Raw genomic sequence first — 22,047 nt, forward strand, 5'->3', positions numbered from 1 at the left:
TTGTGTTTTAGGATTGGAGAGACCATTCTAAACTGAAAGGATGGAAAAGTGTAAAGGGAGACAATGGAACAATAAGAACATTGTAATTGATGGAGCAAGAGTCCAGAGGAGAGTAATGATAGGGTTTGTGATCAGGAGTAATGAAGACGGAATTTGCTTTAGAAAGAAGTTGGGGTGCTGCTTTCCCTGGGAGAGAAATACAGTGATAGTGTCAGTATACTTTAGGTCCAGGGTAAGAAATGGAAACCAAGAATTTAAGTTTTATGCACTTCTCAAAAATTACAGATAAAAATGTTCTTAAAGAGCCCAGATGCACAAGAAGATGCATCTTCTAAATTGCTGTTAAGATTTCTTCATGAAACTTTCTATTATGAACTGAATATTTCCCAAATCCGTATATTGAAGCCCTAACCCCCCAGTATGACTGTATTTGGAGAGAGGACCTTTACAAGGTAAACAAGGTTAAATGAGGCCATGGGGTGGGGGAGCGGGGGGACTAATCCAAAAGGACTGGTGTTTTATAATTAGAGGAAGACACATCAGGAGGGTGTGCACACAGAGGAAAGGCCATTTGAGGACACAGTAAGAAGGGGATGTAAGTCTGGAAGAAAGACTCCACCAGAAACCCACCCTGCTGGCACCTTGATATTAGACTCACAGACTCCAGAACTGTGAGAAAATAGATTTCTGTGGTTAAGCTTACACAGTCTGTAGTATTTTGCTGGGGTATCCCTAGCTGACTAATAAGTTTCCTAAGTGGAACTTCTATAGATATAATGCAATAGAAGACATAAGATGATCTGTTAAAATAAAAGTTAGTTGTCTTAAAGAACTGGATTGACCACAAAGGGAGGATGTGAGAGAAAGCAGATATTTGATATCAAATTCTAGCCTTTAAGGGATAGGAGAGCTGGCTTCAAAAGCTGGCTTCAGCTTTCCATAGTGGGAGATAAAAATGATGTAACAGTTGGTATTATGGGGATTAGAGTCAGTCTGCCTCCATTCAAATTTCATTCTGATACTTACTAGTCATATAACCTTGGGTAATTACTTAATTATCTTAACCTCAGTTGCTTTATCTGTAAAACAGGATAAACTCACATGAAATAGTGTGTATAATTCCTAACACATGCTAGTTAACATTTTCATGTCTTGCTTGATATTTTTGTTATTACAAGATTTTCTGATCACTAATTTGTGACATTAAAGGATATATTTATTTCTTAGCTTCTAATGATTTTTAGAAGAAATAAAAAGAGCAGAATAGATGTGAAATAAAAATCCAGACAGACCGATTTTTGTAAAAATGTTACGCTAGAGACTAATGTTGGCTTTGTTTCAGTTTCAAGGCATAAATAAGTATACTAAAAAGATATTCTGAGATAGATTTATTGTGCCATCCTAGCATTTCATTTTCAATTTACTTAAAAAAAAATCAGTGACTTTCATAATATTTTATGTTCCCATGCCACTTTTCTTAGCCAGAGTTTTCTAGAGGCAGTCTTTAAGTAGTTACAAAAAATATAGATTGTTTTAACTGATATCTGATATAACTGATATATCTACATAAACTAAAATATATCATCTATGGATTTTTATTTTTAATAAAATGGCCTACTTATTTTTAGACAATTTTGATTAAAATATACAAATTTATAAATTTCAAATTATTTCTAAGTAAATATGCTTGAAAAAATATTGACTAGACAAAATATCCATTGTTGTCATAGATTGTGCTTTGAAAATAGGAAAATCTGGAGGAAATGAAACTTATGAATTTGGCATGCTACTGCAGTCTACTTAAAAGCATATTCTTCTCTATAACTCAAAAGGCTAAACTACCACATGAGACTTGATTCTAATCTCTTCTGCTTTTAATTGAAAATGAAAGTTGTGCTACATTTTAAAATTCTTTCTTTCACTTTAATTGCAACTGGGATTCATGGATATAAATTCCATTATAGGCTAAAATAATTATGCTAAGTTACTGTCCCATGTATAGTTCAATGATAAATCACTAAGTGTTTCAAACCCATATTTATAGCAATGTATGTCTTCATTAGGACCCAAAATTTAGATGATGAGTTCATTTTAACTAAAACTTTGTCCTAAAAGTTCATCATTCATATAGGTAAATGCTCAAAGAGGTACACATTCTCAACTCGTAAACCTTGAATTTTATATAAAACTTTGCTTCAAAACAACTTAAGTGTTTTCTTGTCTTCTCCTGGTCACACAATAAATGAATGAATGAGCCCCCCCACCTATCCATTAATTCGTTTCAACTTTCTATTATACACCAGGCAATATTCTAGTTCCTAAAGAGTTATTGATAAATAAGGTAGACTAGGTCCCTGATCTCATGAAACTAGTTGTAGTGTGGGAAAGACAATAGATATTTAAACTAAGTAGTTTTTAACAAGTGATAAATGCTGATATAAAAATAAAAGGGGTTAAAGTGACAGAGAGTAACAGCAGTTAGGGTTTGCAGTAAAGGCTACTTGGCTATGGTTAGTCAGGGAAGACCTGTCTGAAGAGGACACACTTAAGCTGAGACATGAATGGCTTTAAGAAAAAGCCATGCAAAGATCTAGAGAAAGAATATTCGAGGCAGAGGTCAAAGACCCTGAGGCAGATGCAAGCTTGATGTATTCTTAAGTCAGAGGGAGGGACTTCCCTGGTGGCACAGTGGTTAAGAATCCGCCTGCCAATGCAGGGGACACGGGTTCGGGCCCTGGTCTGGGAAGATCCCACATGCCACGGAGCAACTAAACCCGTGCGCCACAACTACTGAACCTGTGCTCTAGAGCCCGCGAGCCACAACTACTGAGCCCACGTGCCACAGCTACTGAACCCCGTGCGCCTAGAGCCGGTGCTCCTCAACGAGAGACCACCACAATGAGAAGCCCACGTACCACAATGAAGAGTAGCCCCCGCCCTCTGCAACTAGAGGGAAGCCTGCGTGCAGCAACAAAGACCCAACGCAGCCAAAAATAAATAAATAAATGAATTAAGTAATTTAAAAAAAGTTATAAAGTCAGAGGGCGCATAGTAGGAAAGAAATCAGTCAGAGAGGTCATAGAGGAGTGACATGATCTGATTTACTTTTTTAAAAGATTACCCTGCCTACTGTATAAGGACAAGAGTGGCAGTAAAAAAAGAAAGAAATTTTAATAATTCATAAGAGAGAGAATGGTGGCTGGGACCAAAGGGGAATAGAAAAAAAGAGGATTTATTTCAGATTATTGAATATGCCAAACCCAACACCCTATATTTGGCTAAGAACTCAACCATGCATGAGTGGTCAAAACAAACACATAATCTGGGCATCTGCTGGTTTACTCCAGCTAATGTGAAAAAAAGCCTGGGAAATGAGCAGGGAAGGCCTTCTCTGGATAAAGGCCTATTCCCTTCTCTCCAAAGTTTCCACTTTATCAATTATGTTTTGGATTACACATTAATGTGTAATTTGGATTATACATTACACACTAATGTGTGTAATTTTGCTTGCAAATATAAACATATGTACAGAATAAAAATACTGATAAGAAAACTGCTCGTAAAATTGTCACTGCTTTGTCTGAAACTACTATCATATATAATTTTGAGTAGATAACATACTTTTTATAGACACTAGAGCCTTCCTTCTGATAAGTATTCAACCATTCTTCACCTCCTGCCTTGTATTATAATTGTTTCTCATCTCTAATATAAGGCTGTAAATTCCGTAAGGGGGTATATTATTCTCGTTGTATGATCCACAGTAGCTTGAGTCGTTCTTTATGGATTATAGGCATTGCATAAATATGTATGTGTGTCTGGATGAACAGATGGATGGATGGAGGGGTGGATAATTGAAAAATTACAGAAGTTGGTTGGTTTTATTGTATTTGGGGCTCATTTTCCCTCTAAAGAAATGCATTCATATGTCACTTGGTAGTATAAACCACAATAATTATGACTGCTAATTAAAAATAAAACAATCAAACAAAAATAATGTAACAAACACAAGAGCCTTTACCTGAAGCCACAAACTGAATTAATAGATTTTTTTCAATAAAAGCAGCAAAATAATGATGGATGCCTCTAAAGTCTTGGACGTAGCTAAGTAACAACTGTCCCAACTAATTTGGACACTGAATTTCTATTTTCTTTTAATAAATATATTTTAAAGGATTTATCCAAGATTCATGTTAAAAAAGTCTAATGGACTATAATCATATACACTGTCAAATTAAGAGCAATGTAAGAGTTCAGATAATGCTTGACAAATGTTTTGCTTAGCACTATTGAAGTATTTGCAATACTTTCTGATTTAAGATTTTACTTTTGACTTATTTTGACTTATAATCTTTAACTGTTAAGAATAGATTACCATCTTATTTAAGGATGTAATAAAGAAAATGTTCTAAATAAGTTTTGAGATCTTCTCCCATCCTATTTTGAATTGGAAAAGATTCTATCTTAAACATTTTTATGTAAGATTCCTAAACAGTATAGTTTAATAGGGAGTAGGAGATCATGAGGACTAAATTGACTACTCTGTTATTGCATTCATGATTTATGAATATAAAAAGTGCTTTGTAAACTGTAAAGTGAAATATAAAAGCTGTTGTTTTTTAGCACCATGATAATGCTGATCTCTGATATTTGAACTGCCTTTCTAATAATATAATAGCCTGTTTCTCTCTAGATGAAGTCTCATCATAACACAACTGAAGAACAAAATTATACACTTTTAAGACATACCACTGAGTAATCAGCTCCCTTCAAAAGGATGTTTTGGCTTAATAATGAAAACATCTTAATAACTGAAATTATTACCCACTGAGTTACCGTCACTATAATGTTCTAAAACAGACAAATTTCCTGGAATGAGAAATGCTGCCCTGTTAACTGATGTTACTTAAGGAAAATTTCTATAAAAGCCATTCTTGATGTGAAAGTCATCATTTCTCCCCCCTCCCTCCCTCCTTCTTTTCTTTTTTCCTCTGCCCTCCCTTCCTCCATCCATCCTTCTCTCCTTCCATCATTCCTTCTTTCTTCTTCCTTTTCCACCTCTTCCTTATAAGTATTTTTAAACTATAATCATTAAGCGTAAGAGGGATTTTCCATTTGCTCTCTTTCTACCTTAATACACTCAACTAATAGCATGTTATCCACCTCCTTAAAAAATTCAGTCAAGACTTGTTCAAGTTTGATTTTATATCCCAAGAAAAGTAGCAGAAGAGTGCTTCATGCTTAGTGTGTTTGCAATAAGTTTTGCTGTTGAAATTTCCTAAATTAAAGTCTTTTGCTCATTCATGTCCCCTACATTTATTCCAGAATTATGTTGAGTATATGTGAAGTTGGCTATTTTATTTTACAGTGCTAAAATATAACTCATACATGAATTGTGAGTTTGTTTAAAAAGAGAATTTAATGATTTTCCTCTAGTCTCCTATATTTGTTATAACTGATAAATAATGGTATGGTTTCTGCTCATTCAGTTGTTAATGTTTTCAAAACTTTTTATTATAATCCCCTTCTGATTGAAACACCAAAGTCGTCTCCTTTAGTAGTCAAGAAATGTCCTAGGACCTGAGTAAATATTTAAAAGGCATCTGATACCTATAGTAATATTTCCTCAAAAGTCTGTTTGGTGTGGGCCCACACAAACGGCAGGTGTTCCTACAGAGTGTCTGTGACAGGGAGAAATGAGATACTAATTAGTTCATACTTGCACCAGGAGTGATAAATTCTTAAATGCCATCAATTATGTTTATCAAGATGTCCTAAATTATTCACTGATCAGTGCAGAGATACATAGACACAGTTATTTGGAACTTATTAATACTGCTTGAAAATGCTACATTTTCTTAAAGTGCTAGTTAAATATACCGGTTAACTTATTGTTTGAGGAAACAGAATATTAGCAGAATACATTTGTTTCATGTTTCAAAAAATGATTTGGCCAGGATTGCTTTCTAAATAAAGATTATTTATAAAGGACATATGGTTCCAATTCCAAAGTCAAGATTATAATTCTGCATGTTTTTATTTCAAAAAGAAATTCCATATGTTTAATCTCTAATTGAGGGTATAGATATAAATGTTTTTATAGATAGTTGCCATGCCCGCTCCTTCATCTGTATGCGTATGTGAGCGTGTATGTGTGTTCGTGTCTGTGTGTGTGTGTGTGTAGATGGATAAGTAGATATTCTATCATGTGTATACATGTGAGGACCTATTACTTTGGCTGTGAAAATATTGCTTATGGAGTTTTAAAAAATAAAAGTATTCACTTATGATGTAAGAGTAAGTTAAAAATCAAGATAATAAATCATAGCTACTTTATGATTACATCTCTATAAACAACAGCAATAAAGCTATGCAGGAAAAAAAGAGAATTACATAAAGATGTTCCTATTAGTTACTTGTGGTTAGAGGACTATGAGTAAGTCTTTAATTTCTTCTCTCAGTTTAAAAAATATTTCCATAATAAAAAATCAATTGCACATTAAATGAAAAGGGTTTTCCTCAGTTAGAGAGAATTTATTTCAAAAATAATTTTCTCTTATATCAAGATAGGGGCCTTTTGTAAGTACATATAATTTCCCTTAATTTTTTTTTTTATCTAGTAGTAAAAAAAAAAAAATCATAAATATTGGATCATTAGTACCCCATAGAAAATTTGTATTTTTTTTTCTTTTCTTTTTTTTTAACATCTTTATTGGAGTATAATTGCTTTACAATGGTGTGTTAATTTCTGCTTTACAACAAAATGAATCAGTTATATATATATACATATGTTCCCATATCTCTTCCCTCTTGCGTCTCCCTTCCTCCCACCCTCCCTATCCCACAGAAATTTGTATTTTAAACCAAGGGCATTTAAGAAGACATATGAAAAAGTCTCACTTAAAATACTTCTTTTGTTCATTCTTTTTAAATCATGGATATGACTAAGATTTAACAAAAAAGGAATATAAACAGCTCATTACCAGGTCTAAAAAATTTTTTCCCCCCAATCAAGCTAACCTTAATTTTAAACTTATTGCTGTGATTAGACGGTTTCTACTTTTAAAACTCTGTACAGATTGGCCAGATGTAGGCTCTTCCATTTGTATACTTTACTAACAGAAATTTCAAACTGTATTTTCAAAAAGTGATCTGCATGGTTTTAACTGAGCCTAGTGGAATGAACAGATTTTCTTAAGTAAAAAAATCTCCATCTTTATCAAATTTGTTATCAGTTTGCTCTCTAATTCTTTGATAATACACTGATCTGCTTAACTTAAGTAGATACTAGGAGGAAGACAGGAATTTTTATTAACTATTTGAATTCTCAAAATTACTGTGTGTTTTAAATGTCTAAGAGCACAATCTATTAATATATTCGAGTGTGTTTGAAACGCTAAGTTTTAGTGGTTGTTGTTCTTTGGTTTTTACCACTGAATGCTCTTTGGCTCCTCTCTGTCAATGCCTTTTCACAATGTTTGGATTTGGTTGTATTAAAAATATCTAAGTATTATAAAGGACAAGAGTGGGTATCAGAGAATATGGATTATAATTCTGGTATGCTACTAAATAGCTGTCATCTTGGAGAAATAAACTCTCTGTGCTTAAATTTCATGTTATTTATGAAAACAGAAAAATCAACCAGATATTATCATTTTATTCATAATAAAAGAAATATTGTATTTTACTTTACAATATCAACTCATCTAGCCTTAAGGAGTTTCAGTAAAAGCAGACTTTCTCTAAGTAATAACCAAGATATTCTGTGGGGAAATGGGGAATTTTACCACATAAAGAACAATGGCCAAAGTCATATTTGAACTATTCTCAATCATGGGGGTTATATTTATCAATTTATTTTATCATTAATAATATTTTTGAAAATTTTATAAGGACTGCTGCCTATTGCTCATTCATTTGCATTCATTCATTTGACCTTCATTAATAAATTCATTACAGAAAACTTGACACTCTGTAGAATACAATTCTTGATTCCTTGGCTTTCTGTCTAGTCATTTTCTTATGGTCCCTTTTTGTATTAGAAATACTTAGTGTATTTAGCCCAGCATTCTAGATACCCTGACCCTCAGATGAGATCATTACCCAAGGGCCTGAGATAATAGCTACTCCAGTCCCCTTATAGCCAGCCCCCCGGTCCCCCAGCAGAGTGTCAAGTTCCTCTGTATAGGTTTTTTTAAAAAGTGTGTGTAAAAGTGATAAAGCAACATTTAAATTTAAATCAGCAAACATGCTATATGTTTCATGCCTATTTTGTTTTTTAATACTCACAACACACAAAGCCATTTGCATGTATTAACATTATAGAGGTTTAAAATTAAAACGTAAAATCTCACAGCACTTTAAAAGAAGTCCCTGCTCTCAATTTATATCATTATCACATAAGTTTCTTAATAATGTACCTAGATTAAATGTTTGAATTCATTTTTATTTAGATCCTTTCAGATTGTTTCAGTATATCATTGACTAGGTTGTCATTGTTACAGTTTTGCAGAGGATTTATCCTAATCACTGTGTTTTTCCTCCGACAGCTCTTTCAAGCATTTGATTGGAGGACTGGATGATGTTTCTAATAAAGCATACGAAGATGCAGAAGCTAAAGCAAAGTAAGTGAAATTTTGGGGGGGTCTTAATTTTGATTTTCAAAAAACAATTTTGAATAGAAATGAGATCAAATATTTTGTTGGACTTAAAGCTCTACACTCTGACAGGAAGAAAGTAGCTACTTAAGAGTAAAAATAAGCAAACTATTCAAGGTAATTATTACATAGTATACTTGCTTAGTAAGTACCTCTCTCCTTGAACATGAAACCTTAATTTTGTGAGGAAGATCATCTGGACAAGGGAAAATGGTTAGTTTAAAATCCAGTAAAACAATTGAATGTTAACACATTATTTCTTCCACTGAAAACACTTTCTGAATGAATTGCGGCTGTGTTCACCAGTTGCTTGTGAAATTGTATGAAAAATAATAACGCTGGAAATATTTTCTCGTGAATACACCGTTGCTTTACATTGAACTTTGTCGATGAAAATTAATCAGTGGATCTAAAAAAGAAGTGGAAAATTTTATTCAAGTCAAATTTGAGGATTATAACCTGGGAAGAGCAGCTCAGAAAGCTCTGAGAACTGTTCTGCTTATTAGAAGTCAAGGCACAGTTAAACAAGTTATTTGAGACAGAGGGCTGTACATCAAATGATGTATTATTGACATAATCCAGATCTAAGTGTCATATGACCCCTTATGAGTTCAAGCAGGAAAGTTATCATTAAGGAGTTGTCTTATTGACGCTAGGAGAATGTTGCTCTTTTTGGTTCAGCAGATATCTCTGCCTATGGGGAAGGTTTGGTCGATGCATAATACAGATACACAGGCACAGTGAGGGGAGAGAGGAGGCCAAAGGGCAGAGTAAAATTTTTGTTTGAATTTTCTTGTCTTGCCATAAAATGAATTTTAGTTCACTTCAATGACACTAAGTTACCATAATGATATGAGATAGTACATATGCCATTAATTGTCATTTTTGTATAACAAAGTACATCTTTATCTACTAGAATAATTTACTTTAAAACAAAGCTTTAACTTTTTTTTAAACAAAAAATGTGAAGTAATTTGAGATTGGCTTTTTCTGCAAAATTGTTAGGTTACTTTTTTAAAAAAGTGTAATCTATATAATTCTCCTCTTTCTCCCAAGAAAGTAACTTAAGTAAAACCAATTTAGTATTTGATATCATACAGGATACCTGAAGGATTAAATCAACAAATATCAGTAAGTAGATAGTGCAGGGGAAGAATTTGATTGGTTGGTCTTGTAGTCCCCTAAAAAACAAAAGGAATAAAATAATTTCTTTTGCCTTGAGAGCCTATGAAGATTAAAGATTTGGGCTAGAACTAATTGACTAATTACTATTATTCATTTTGACTGATAAAATTGTATTATTTTCAAAGCTGTATAAAGATATTCACATTTTCTTCTCTATATAGTTTGCTTTTGTTTCCTCTGTTCCTTGGAGGGACACAGACTTACATCCTGTCGTCAAATGCCAGCAGTGCCTCTGCTAAGATTTGCGGAGGAAATTACACAAAGCCAGTTTTAACATCAAACTCCACACAGTCCTCAGTATTGCCTGTACTGTGGCTGATTGGTATTAATTTTCTGGTTTTCTACATTAGGTTAAAATACATATTAATGCTAAGTTTAGACTTTAGTTTCTGGTAGTTACACTAGTCATCCTGAGATGGTAGAGGGGGGCCATTTAAGGTACCTTATCAGTTTTAAAAGTTATAACACTTTTTTATTATTGGACATTATCCCTAGAGGAACATTTTCTTGCAATATAAAAGCTCATATTTATAATTTATGGCAGCAAAGTTTTTCTTGAGTTTATATATTCAATTAAGGTTACTATGGGTCATTTTATATATATTTATATTTGTATATATACATATACACACACACCACTTTATATAAATGTGTATTTATATATACAATTAGTGCTCATCTTTAAAATTTGTCTAGAATCTACCTGAGCAACTATTTAAATATTTGTAGAGTTACTGGAAAAGTCAAAGGTCTTTTAAACTAAAATATTCTTTGATCTATTTCTGTTTCTCTGTTAAACTTTAGACAGATTCTCTAATGAAAGTTTTCGTATAACTCCTATTTACTCTCCCCAAAGTCGAGGCCAGTCACTGGCTTAAAATTGATCAGTGGCAGGAAAGCAATTATGAATTAGTTATATCCTTCTCAGTGTACTGTTGGCCTTACAAAGGTTAAACTGTGTGTGTATCTCATGAATTCTGGGCATTTATGGGTTCACTTGCACATGCTTCAACTAAAGGTAGGAAGTAAAACAAATACACTGAAATTCAGATTCAGACAATTTAGAAGATAGGTGTGGCAACAGTTCTTCACATTGGAAGAGAATCCATCAGTATGAAAAACATGACTCTGAATGAGGACCAGAAGCCTCGAGTTCTGTTCCGGGCTCTGTCATTTCCAACCAAGTGATTTTGGTCATGTCTTAACAGCTGTCTCTCAGTATCATTATCTTATCTATGAAATATTATTTTTGTGATTTAATTAATGGTGATATGTAAAAATACTTGGTAAATTATAAAGGGCTATAAAAGTGGATGGTGTTGTTTGTAGAAGTAATCATTGGAAATATACCCTAATGCATTTGCTAGATGGTTTGATTTATACACAATTATTGCACATGTATTATGTAAACTAATTTTATCTGGGCAAGGAGTCTTTAATCTTATGTAGGCAAACTAGTCTCAATTTAGTAGAGTGTTGTAAAATTAAACCTAGACTGGAAAATATCCATAAATATCAATTTTATAAAAATAGAAACAGTTAAAAGAAAGTTCAATTATGATTAAAGAACAAAACGGGCAATGAAATGATGACCTACATCTAAGTATTGTTATTTGAACTATTAAATTTAATAGATTACAAATTAGCCATTATATTTATACTTGAATATAAATCAACTAGGATAAATTAGTTTGAATTTTTCTATTCAATTAATACTAAATCCAAATGAGTACATAACCCACATACCTTAATATTGATTATTATTTAGAAAATGGGAATAACTTGATTTAAAAAAGTCTAGGATCATTGATCTAAATTCCAGAGAGATTGATAATGTAAACTTTATTCCTCAAAATAGCTAAATAAATAAGTAAATACTGGAGCAGGTGTTGTGATACTTTTTACACTGTTAGCATTTTATAGCTTTCTAATAAATAATTAACATCTGAAGATTTCTGAAGTTGAAAGCATCTTTTTAATTAGGTATCCTATCACCCAGAGTAGGTAAACTGTAAACTATTCCCCAGGGAAAACTTTTTAGTTGAACTAACACATTTAAACATCTATTTGTGTTAGCACTCTTTTCTCTGTGTTGGATTTCTTCCCCTTAAGTACATTATGCCTTCACTTTGTATTTAAGGAACTTATAAGTTTTGCCAGCATTGCAGGAAATCCAGGAACGGGCTCTAATCTAAATTCTCTGGGTAATTTTGTTAATGCCTCTAAATTTCTATACAGATCGCAAATTCTGTACCATTTAGAGTTGAAGTCATGATTTGGCTCCACTGTGTGAGCTTTATTTTTCAAAGTCCCCTTGATTTTGCAAAATCCACTAAAGATAAGATTAATATTTTTTAAAACCCAACTATAATGATCATATTATTTATGCACGTGAAGTTATTGTTGGTATTGCCTCATTGACTATGCCTATTTGCATTAAAAAGAAAAAAGTAGGACTGACTTTAAAAATCAATTCAGTTGAGACATTTAGAAACTCAGTCATAAGAAACTTATTAGCTATTAGCACAACCAGGCTTCAATGGCAGAAAACAGACCATCCCTTTCAGAGAAACCATACCAAGCCTTCGGTTTGGATGGCTGGTCCAAGAAGATTGACTTGAAAGAAATATCCCAGTGAAATGGTTCTCAAAACTGCTCTGCTGCAGGATATGTGCCCTTAGCTTGTCTCACGAGATATATTTCCTACAAAGAAAACTATTCGTGACAGAAACTTTACCTTTATGACATGTTTAAGCTTCTCTTGATTGCTGCTAATTATCCACTAAGGACTTCTCTTTTTAAAATATGAAGTTATAACCACAAAGACATTAGAAGAGACAACCTTAGAGGGAACGTAAGGCTCATTAAACCTTATTTAGAGCAGAAAGCATATATGATGAAACGTACACATTATTTTCCTTAGAGACTGTGTATTCATTCATTTAATAAATATTTAGAAATTTACTCATGATGAGTCAGGCGTTGTATTTTACAGTGTGCATAGCAAATAGAAAACATATTTTCTAATAGTAAGGATCTTGCAGTTTAGTAGGGAGCCTGATGTGTAATTCCATGATTATTTTCAATATTTACTTCTAAGAATAAATTATGATACTTAGTATGATAAAGTACTGTTTTGGTAGAGAGACCTATCTCCATATTTACACCTTGTCTTGTAAAAAAAATAAATAAATAACCATCCAGAAAATCAAATAGAAAAATGAAGATGTTCTATTTCATTCTAAGTACTTCTGATATATGAATACAGAGTACTTCTTAAATGAAATATTTTCAAGTTATAGTATCATTTCATTCTTATTGTTGAATATTGTACTCAGCAGTTATAGGCAAAACATCTCTTTTTCTGAATAAAAAAACCTATATATATTAGCAAGTTAAGTTGAAATATACTATATTTATATTTATTATAATCATAGGAATTTTTAATATAAAGGTGGCTCTCCAATAAGGTGATTTACATATACCACAGCTATATTCCGAGATTAGGGTCATATAGAGCGGAAAAACAAAACAACAAATTAAAGTCAGTGTTTTATTTATAATGATGTTTATTTTTAATTAAAACATTTTATATTTTCACTTTAATAGAAATAATACAGTGATATAGATTTAAAAAATAAAAATCACAGTCTAAACAAATCAAGTACAACTGTTATTAACTATCTTTGTGTTTTAAAATTATACTTATAGTCATTTACAACTTTATATCCTGCTTTTTTCAGTTTAGCACCCATCATATTATAAACACTTATGATACAATTATGTATACTTCTTAAACATCATTTTGGTGAGGACCTGATAACACAATGAGTGGAGCCTAGTATTTCAGACTGATTCAATTTGTACCCTTGTTGATTCAATTTACTGTGCTTTTGAAAGTAATTCCTGATCACTTTTTCAAAAAAAAAAAAAAACACCAAACAACAAAAAAAACCCTCTAAATTGTTCCCATCTAACAGCATTTTTCAAATTATTTTATGTCATGACACTCATAGAAAATGGGTATAGAATATGGTACCAATTGGCTCAGCTGCCCTAGATTCTATCCTGCTGCTCTGAAGGCTGAAGGGATTCATATCTAAGCCCTTCACTTGAGAAGCTCTAACAGCTATATGAGTATAGATTCATCAGTGCATTTATTTATGATCTAAGTTGATGATTCTTATATTATTTTCCATTAGGAACTCTTTCTTATGGCAAAATCTCTGTAAATCTCTGAGTGTGGTCATGTTTTTTAATCTACATTACTTGGTAGATAGGTAGGTAGGTAGGTAGGTAGATAGATAGATAGATAGATAGATAGATAGATAGATAGATAGATAGATAGATTTAAAGACTTCCTGCAATGATCCGGCAGCCCATGATGTAACAGCATCATTCATGTTCATTCAATTTGTCATATACATTCATATATTTAACAAATATTTTCTGTGTGCCTACAAAATGCTACATATAAAGCAATGAATAAAAGATATGCTCCTTGCCTTCATGGTACCTGTGGTCCAGTGGAGGAGAGAGAGCCACATTAATTATTCTGCGAAGATTTCCCTGAGGAAGTAACATTTTAACTATATTTGAGCTGAATTTTGAAGAATTAGCTGGAACGGACTGGGAAAGAATTAGATGGTATTAGTTGGGTAAGGAAGTGTAGATAGCATTCTAGACAGACAAACAAAAGTACATGTACAAAGCCCCCAAGATAGGAGACAACATTATATATTCAAGGAACCAAGGTACCAATATGGCTGGGACTTAGAATATACAAGATGGAGATCAGATGTTAAGGATTTAAAGAAAGCACTTCAGGCTTGTAAGCTAGCAAATGAGATGAGTTGGTTTATAATTAAACACTCTTTCCTCTGATTGGAGGAGTGAAAAAGTGAAAGCAAGGAGAACAACCAGAATATTTTCCTGGTAAAAGCTGATGGTAGACACGGGACTAGAACGAGAGCAGTGTGAGTAGAGAAAAGCATTTGAGAGCTAGTTAGGTGGCAAAGCCAACAGGTCTCCTTAAGGAAATAGATATTGGTGATGAAGGGGAGAAAGGTCAGGGATGATGCAAGGATGTTTGGTCTGGAAATCAGCGGCAGGCAGTAGCATTCACGAAGACAGAGGGATGGTTGCCAGATTTGGAGAGTGGAATAATCATGACTTGATTTTTGCTTAGGTTAAATATGAGGTGATTTTGAGACATGGTTAGGCAGGTCTGGAACTCAGAGAAGAAGTTGGTATTTATGTGAGAATAATGAGAATTTAGATGGTAAGTGGTAATTAAAGATGTGGATGAGAGAGAAAGCAGTGTATGAAAGGAGTATGGCACTGAGGATTGATTCTTGAGGAACTTTAGCATGTAAAAATCAGGGAAAAGGAAAGGATATCACACAAAAACATCCACAGCCAAAGACTGAAAACAAGAGAAGAGAGTAGAAGGAAAACCAGACGGCATCACAGAAGACAAAAACGGAGTGTGTTTCAAGAATGGAGGAGGAGACCGTGATATTGTGTGTCGTTGAGAGTTCTAGTGTGTTAATTAACAAGTGGCAATTGAATTTATCAAACCACTGGTTCATTTTCATCTTAGGATGGAGTGGTAGGGATCAAGTCCCCTAAATGTATTGAAAATGAATATGATTTGAAGAAGTAAGAGTCAATAAACTTATACAGAATTAGAAGAAATTTCAAGGAAAATAGCCAGAATTGTGTAGTGGATGATTATGGATCATCAGTATTGAGAGAGAGACGAACATGTTAAATCCAGTAAAGAAGGAGAGAGTATAAGATTGAGGGAGTTTAAGCAAGACGGTCTCAGGTCCTTTTAACAAAAGACAAAAGCCGAACTTCAAAGAAGTCAGACCATATCCCTGGGTAAAGGTTATACCACTTTGTGAAGTTATATTTTTTTAATTTTTTAAATTAATTTCTATTGGAATATAGTTGATTTACAATATTGTGTTAGTTTCTGCTGTACAGCAGAGTGAATCAGTTATACATATACATATATCCACTCTTTTATAGACTCTTTTCCTATATAGGTCATTATAGAGTATTGAGTAGCATTTGCTGTGCTATGCAGTAGGTTCTTATTAGTTATCTATTTTATACGTAGTAGTGTGTATATGTCAGTCCCAATCTCCCAATTTATCCCTCCCTCCCTTTCCCCCTTGGTAACCATAAGTTTGTTTTCTACATCTGTGATGCTATTCCTTTTTTGTAAATAGGTTCATTTGTTCCATTTTTTGAGATTCCACATATAAGCGGTATCATATGACATTTGTCTTTCTCTGTCTGATTTACTTCACTCAGTATGTCAATCTCTAGGTCCATCCATGTTGCTGCAAATGGCATTATTTCATTCTTTTTTATAGCTGAGTAATATTCTATTGTATGTACGTACCACATCTTCCTTTTCCATTCTGCCAGGACATGGAAGCAACCTAAATGTCCATGGAAGTGATTTCTTAGTTAAGAAAGTTTTCACTTTTCTGTCTCACATTATGTAGTATTTCTTTAGGTTTAAATATTGTCCTCTCTCTAAAGAAATGTAAAACTTAAAAATTCTCCTAAGAGGAATTAAACATTTTTTCCTAACATCATAGCATAAATTTGCATTATAAGTTCCTTCTCCAGAGATAACATGAGCCTTCCCCTGAGCACAGAGAGGAAAAAGCAGCACTGAACAAGAAGGCACTAATAGGCAAACCCCCCTCGGAATCACCATTTTGGGCCTGGCCTACTCCCCTCACCATGTACCTCAGTGCAAAATGTTCACTTATTCTCTGCCTCGACCCAGAAAAGGGACTCTCATCGTAGATGCACATAATACAAAAAGAAAAGTTAAAAGTAAACAAGAAAGATGAAACTATGGTAAAAAGCCAGAAGTAAGGCTAAGTCTACAAAGCAGGACCTGTAGCATCATCACCCAGGAAAAGAGTGACGTACAAAACATTTAGATGCACCAGGGTTGACTCTGACTTATTGCTGCTGAACCAGCGAAGCACCGCTCACTTCTCCCGACTCTAGAACTATAAAGAATGTTGCCTGCATATGGGCCACTCTTTTGGCCCTTTTGATGTAGTCCAAATAAATAGTTTATTACTATTTCTATAATTAGTCCTCACTGATTTAAAGCTCCCCTCTGTTTACAAGACTATTTGCAAAGGAACATTTTAGTCTGATATTTTCAGGATTACTTTTGGTGCCAGCTTTGTTGTTTGACACAATGTGACAGCATTGATGTTCTCTCGTTACATTTGATTACCAGAGATAATCAAACGGTTATCTGATGGTTGCTCTGTGCTCTTTGACTTGCAGAGGGAACTACCTATGTTGCTCCGACCTTTGAAAATTCACTCATCAAATGCACCTCAAAATACATGAGGCTATGCAAATCAGAAAAGGGATGTATTGTTTGGTAACATCTTCCCAAATGCCCCAGGGTCGTCTAGCATCTAACTAACATGAGATTTTAAATGCACAATCAAATGCACGTGGGGTTGCTCTTTTGAACACCCTGACTTTGAAATTTTGGCCTTTCTTATTAGTGTTTTTCTGCCAAGCATTTTAGAGTAAAGATCTTAGTATTCCCACAATCTTATCAACAACTTACTTCAACCAACTTGGTTTTGATCTAAGCAATTCTCAGGGAAATGAGCCTGGAAAATTGTTTTTCCCCCTATGGAAAGAATTCAAGTGAGTAATATCCTGTCTCAAACTGGGAACTATATGCCAATTAAATGGAAAGAACACTAAGAATGGTATGAAATAGCCCTCAAACCAGAATTAGAACTTGCTGACCACTTCTCAGGTTGAATAGTCAGAAGACAATCCCATTCTCTGGGCAATAAAAATTGTTGTCCATTTTATGGCAGGGCAAAGTATAGGAGACTTGAAAAACTTGCAGCAGTTCGCCCTGAACTAATAAGTTGGCTTTCAGCTGTGCAAGAGCTGTTTGCTTTTCAAATTCTAGTACATGTAATCAGGCTGGGAAGAAGTATAGAAGAGTTTCTAAGGCCACCAATGCTAGCAGATTAAGACTTTAGTGTGACTTGTGACTACAGAGAGCATCAAAGTACATTTTTTCTTTCAAGGGCAGTGAGACTGATTTTTTTAAAAAAATGATCTTCAGGATAAAACTACTTGGTCTTGGGTAGAAGTATTTTTATTTGTTTCATTAAAAATTTTAAAACTCTCAAAGGTCATTTGCTAATTTCTTCTCCATTGCACTTATCTTTAAGACTCCCTAAGTAGCAAGACTTTATAAAGGTGGATCTCAGTATGTCCTTGCATGCAACCTTTTCTAATTGACAGTGCAGAGGACTAAAGATAATTGAAAATCTAGTGCTGCTGACTTGCTTGGTGGATGCAGACAAGCCATTTAATTATTGACTCTGTCTTCTTCTGAAAAGGAAGGATGATTCTTTTCCACTGTTGTCATATTAGGTAGCAACAATTGGAAATTACTTTCAAAACATCAAGGGCTCTTTAAATCCTAAGGATATTTTAGTCCTGTGTGGCGATAAGGTCAGCTTTTCCAGAGCCCCAAACTTCCATAGAAAAGAGAGCAATCCAGTGCATGTGTCTTTTTGTTAGGTTTTGTTATGTTCTAGAGCCTGTGGTGATATCGTACCTTTAAAAAGCGAAAGAATAGTATCTATTAGTATTATTAGTAATAGATCCCTTGTGTTCTCAGTAATTTCAATCGAAAAATAATAATATGTGGCTAAAATACCTTTTCTTCTTCAGTGAAGGGAGTCTCTCTCACAGGAGTGAAGATAGCATATAGCATAATTCTAATCCTGCTTTACATTCAAGATTGGGCCATTCTAGAGAGAAAACCTATGAACCTAGTGAGAGCAAGGCGGATGCTCAGTGCTGAAAGAGGTCCTTCTGGCAAAGTCATGCTCACATAGCAAGAGGAATATTTCCTTGGAGTTGGGAGACCTGGGCCTTAGTCAGAACAATGACATCAGCTTCTCCATGTGATCTTAATCATAAGGTCTGGAGCCTACCACCTCTGGACCTGTTTTCTAATCTGTAAAAATGATCATTTTGAAATCCTTTCTAGTTCAAATTGCTCAGAGCAATGACATCAACTTCTCCATGTGACCTTAAACATAAGGTGTGGAGCCTACCACCTCTGGACCTGTTTTCTAATCTGTAAAAATGATCATTTTGAAATCCTTTCTAGTTCAAATGCTTAGAATGTGGAAGTTAACAAGCCATTCTTTTAGAAACATAACTCCCTTTTATATAAACAATATTTTCACCTTTGCTGTTTTCTAAATTGATAATGAAGACATCTTTGTGACCGTCAATAGAAAACACCCTTAAGGATCCTGGAATACTTTGTGGATCTATATTTTAATAAAAGTCACTAAGTTATAGTTCTTTCCTCTCAGAACCTGAAAGTATTATTGTTAGTGCTTACTTTATTCAAAATACTTAAAAATCATGCAGTTTTGCTTGAAGTATGTTTTGATAACTCTTAGTAGTTCAATAAATTAGCCTTTAGAAACAGAGCAGTTTCCATTTTCATCATTATACATACAATTTTCTCTTGCCAATGTGACATTTAGATATGATAATAAGCCATGCTATCTTTCAACAAAATGCCATTAGAAAATTATAGAGTGCCTTTGAAACTGGAAATGTTATACCAACATTTCCCCCATGAATCCTTTTAGAAAGAAATAATTTTTAAATAATGAATTAAAATGGCAGCATAAATCATTTTGATACAATGAATATAATACGCCATGTTAATTTATGTCTTTAAATTGTTATTTGAGAAAGATGAGATATCATAAAAGTCAAGCATGGCTGTTGCTCACAGACATTTGTGTGTATCACACCAGTTTCCTCCAATGTGTGAATTGCAAACACTAGTCAACTTTATAAACTGTATTAATTACTTCAGGAAACCAGCCTATTACTCTAATATTCAGAAACTGTTCAAACGTTTTAGACAACCTAGGTAAGTTACTGATTGAGCGTATTGCATAGTAATGATCCTAATATCCTCACAAAGGGGATAAAGCAGCTTCCTAAAATGATTAAGATCTCTTTCCGTTTAAGGACTTGGTAGGTATGACTCATAGGGTGATATTCCCCATCAGTTTTTCTAAGTTTTTTGTTAAAATGGCTCTGCTTTATTTTTTTAAGCACAGTGTGCTTATTGTGCTAGTAAAACTTGCTTGTCAAAATATAAAAATTTAGTAAAACATACATTTTACTGAAAATGACTTTGTTCTTCCAAATCAAGGTCCCTTGCTCACCATGCTGGTAAGGAGATTAATTTTGGACACTCCTCTGGATGGGGCTCATGGTTTTTCCTCTTAAGCCTCTTAACTTTATTATATTACACGTACAATTAAATTAATGATGAAGAATATGCTTTAGTCTGTATAACAATTCTTCATTTCAAATGGGATACAAAATGTTGCCTTGAGATAAAAAAGACCGTTGAAGAGATGACACCTTTATAACAGACCAAATGACCAATGGTGCTTTTTTGAGTGATGACATGTACTAGGACCATATATGAGCAAAATTCTGAAGGTCTCCTAATCCCATTATTTAGAGGTTTTTATTATGAAGACAGATTTCATTATGTTGGCACAGTCGATTAAATAATTGACCCCTGTGATTGAAGACAACCTTCAATTCCTTACCCCTGTCCACAGGTTGGGGTTGGAGCTGAAAGTTCCAACCCTCTGACCATGCCTTGCTCTCTCTCGTGCCCAGCCCCCATCCTGAAACTATCTAGGGACCTCCAGCCACCAGTCATTTCATTAGCATGCCAAAGAGGCATTTATCACTTCAGGGATTACAAGGGTTTTAGGAGCTCTGTGCCAGGAACAGGGGCAAAGACCAAATATTTATTTCCCATTAGATTACACCAGTAGATGCCAGTACCATACACCCACCACTCAAATCATGACAATCAAAAATATCAGTAGACGTTGACAAATATTTTCTAGGGGAATTGGGGTGTGGAGGGAGGACAAGATCTCCCCTGGTTGAGAACCATTGGTATAAAGAGAAGACAAATAAATACAAAACTGTGGAGCAGAGGGGACACTAAAATTTTATTAGTATCAGAGTACAGAATTTAATCTGATGTTGAAAATGAGCCTTACTTTCCTGTACTTTCACTTCTAGGAGAAAAGTTTAGATGTGATAAAAGTGTCACAGCTGGCATCAGACAAGACTGAGTTCCAGAAGCGCAGTGTTGACCAAAATTTAATTCAGTTGCTAGGATACAAATTACACAAAATAATTTATCCACATTCAATTAAGATTTCTACATTTCTCCCTAATACTCAAGATTTTAAAAAATTCTTCTCCTTCAAAGAAGCAGAATTTTAAGTGAAATGGGACAATGAATTCATTGGGAGAATCTGGCTCACCAGGATGCTAAAACTTTGTTGTTGTTTTGAGATGTTGGAGTTAGTAAATTTGCCAAAGCTGGAAAACTACACAGTCTCAGTTTGTTCCACACATCGTTGACTGACATTTTTCACATTAGATGCTGAGTCACTATAATAGTCTCAAATGTAATTACTTTGTGTATAATACAATGAATTTTCTTTCTATTCATATAACCCCTTGGGTTGTACTGGTAAAACATGGCATTGTATTAAGATAGAAAACACAAAAACAGATTTTAGGTGAAACTAACGTCTATAATAGAGGACTGATATTACATTGGTAATAAAATACAAGTGTATATTGTGAAATTGAATGCACTACAAAAGAGAACAATGTGCTGCAGGCAAAAATGAAGTGCTTTAGAGGACTAGAAGTCACAGATTTGACAGTTCCTCCAAATAGTAGCATTTTTACATTACAAGTTCTGTCAACATGGTTTCATTAACTTATAGAAATAAAGGGCACAACATTCCTTAAATTCCACCTTTGTGGTAATCAGAAACAATGGATTCTGCCCACACAATGCTGTATTGTCATCCTGCTGCCTATTGACATGATTACTATTCCCCATGTGCTTTCAAGAGCCCGACCCGGGTCAATTTGACGCCTTGCTGATTAACTGAAAGAGCCAGAAATAATTAGAGAGACATAGCCATGTCAATTGATGAGATGTTGGCATCTGTACAACCTCAACATTTGAAATGCAGAAAATGTTGAAATTTCTGTGCAAGAAAGTTAGCAAGAATTGGGGAGT

At 33.9% G+C, this 22,047-nt stretch overlaps 1 protein-coding gene across 3 annotated transcripts in view; it reads left to right on the plus strand.

Annotated features, from left to right (window-relative positions):
• PRKG1 (protein kinase cGMP-dependent 1) overlaps positions 1–22,047 on the plus strand; it is a 1,185,098-nt gene that overhangs the window by 1,067,885 nt on the left and 95,166 nt on the right. For all 3 annotated transcript variants that reach the window (XM_067710145.1, XM_067710144.1, XM_067710146.1), the window contains one exon: positions 8,550–8,624. In XM_067710145.1, coding sequence (XP_067566246.1) covers positions 8,550–8,624 — 75 coding nt within the window. The remainder of the gene's footprint in view (positions 1–8,549; positions 8,625–22,047) is intronic.

The sequence above is a fragment of the Pseudorca crassidens genome, chromosome 16, assembly GCF_039906515.1.
Source record: "Pseudorca crassidens isolate mPseCra1 chromosome 16, mPseCra1.hap1, whole genome shotgun sequence".
In the NCBI taxonomy this organism is placed as follows: Eukaryota; Metazoa; Chordata; class Mammalia; order Artiodactyla; family Delphinidae; genus Pseudorca; species Pseudorca crassidens.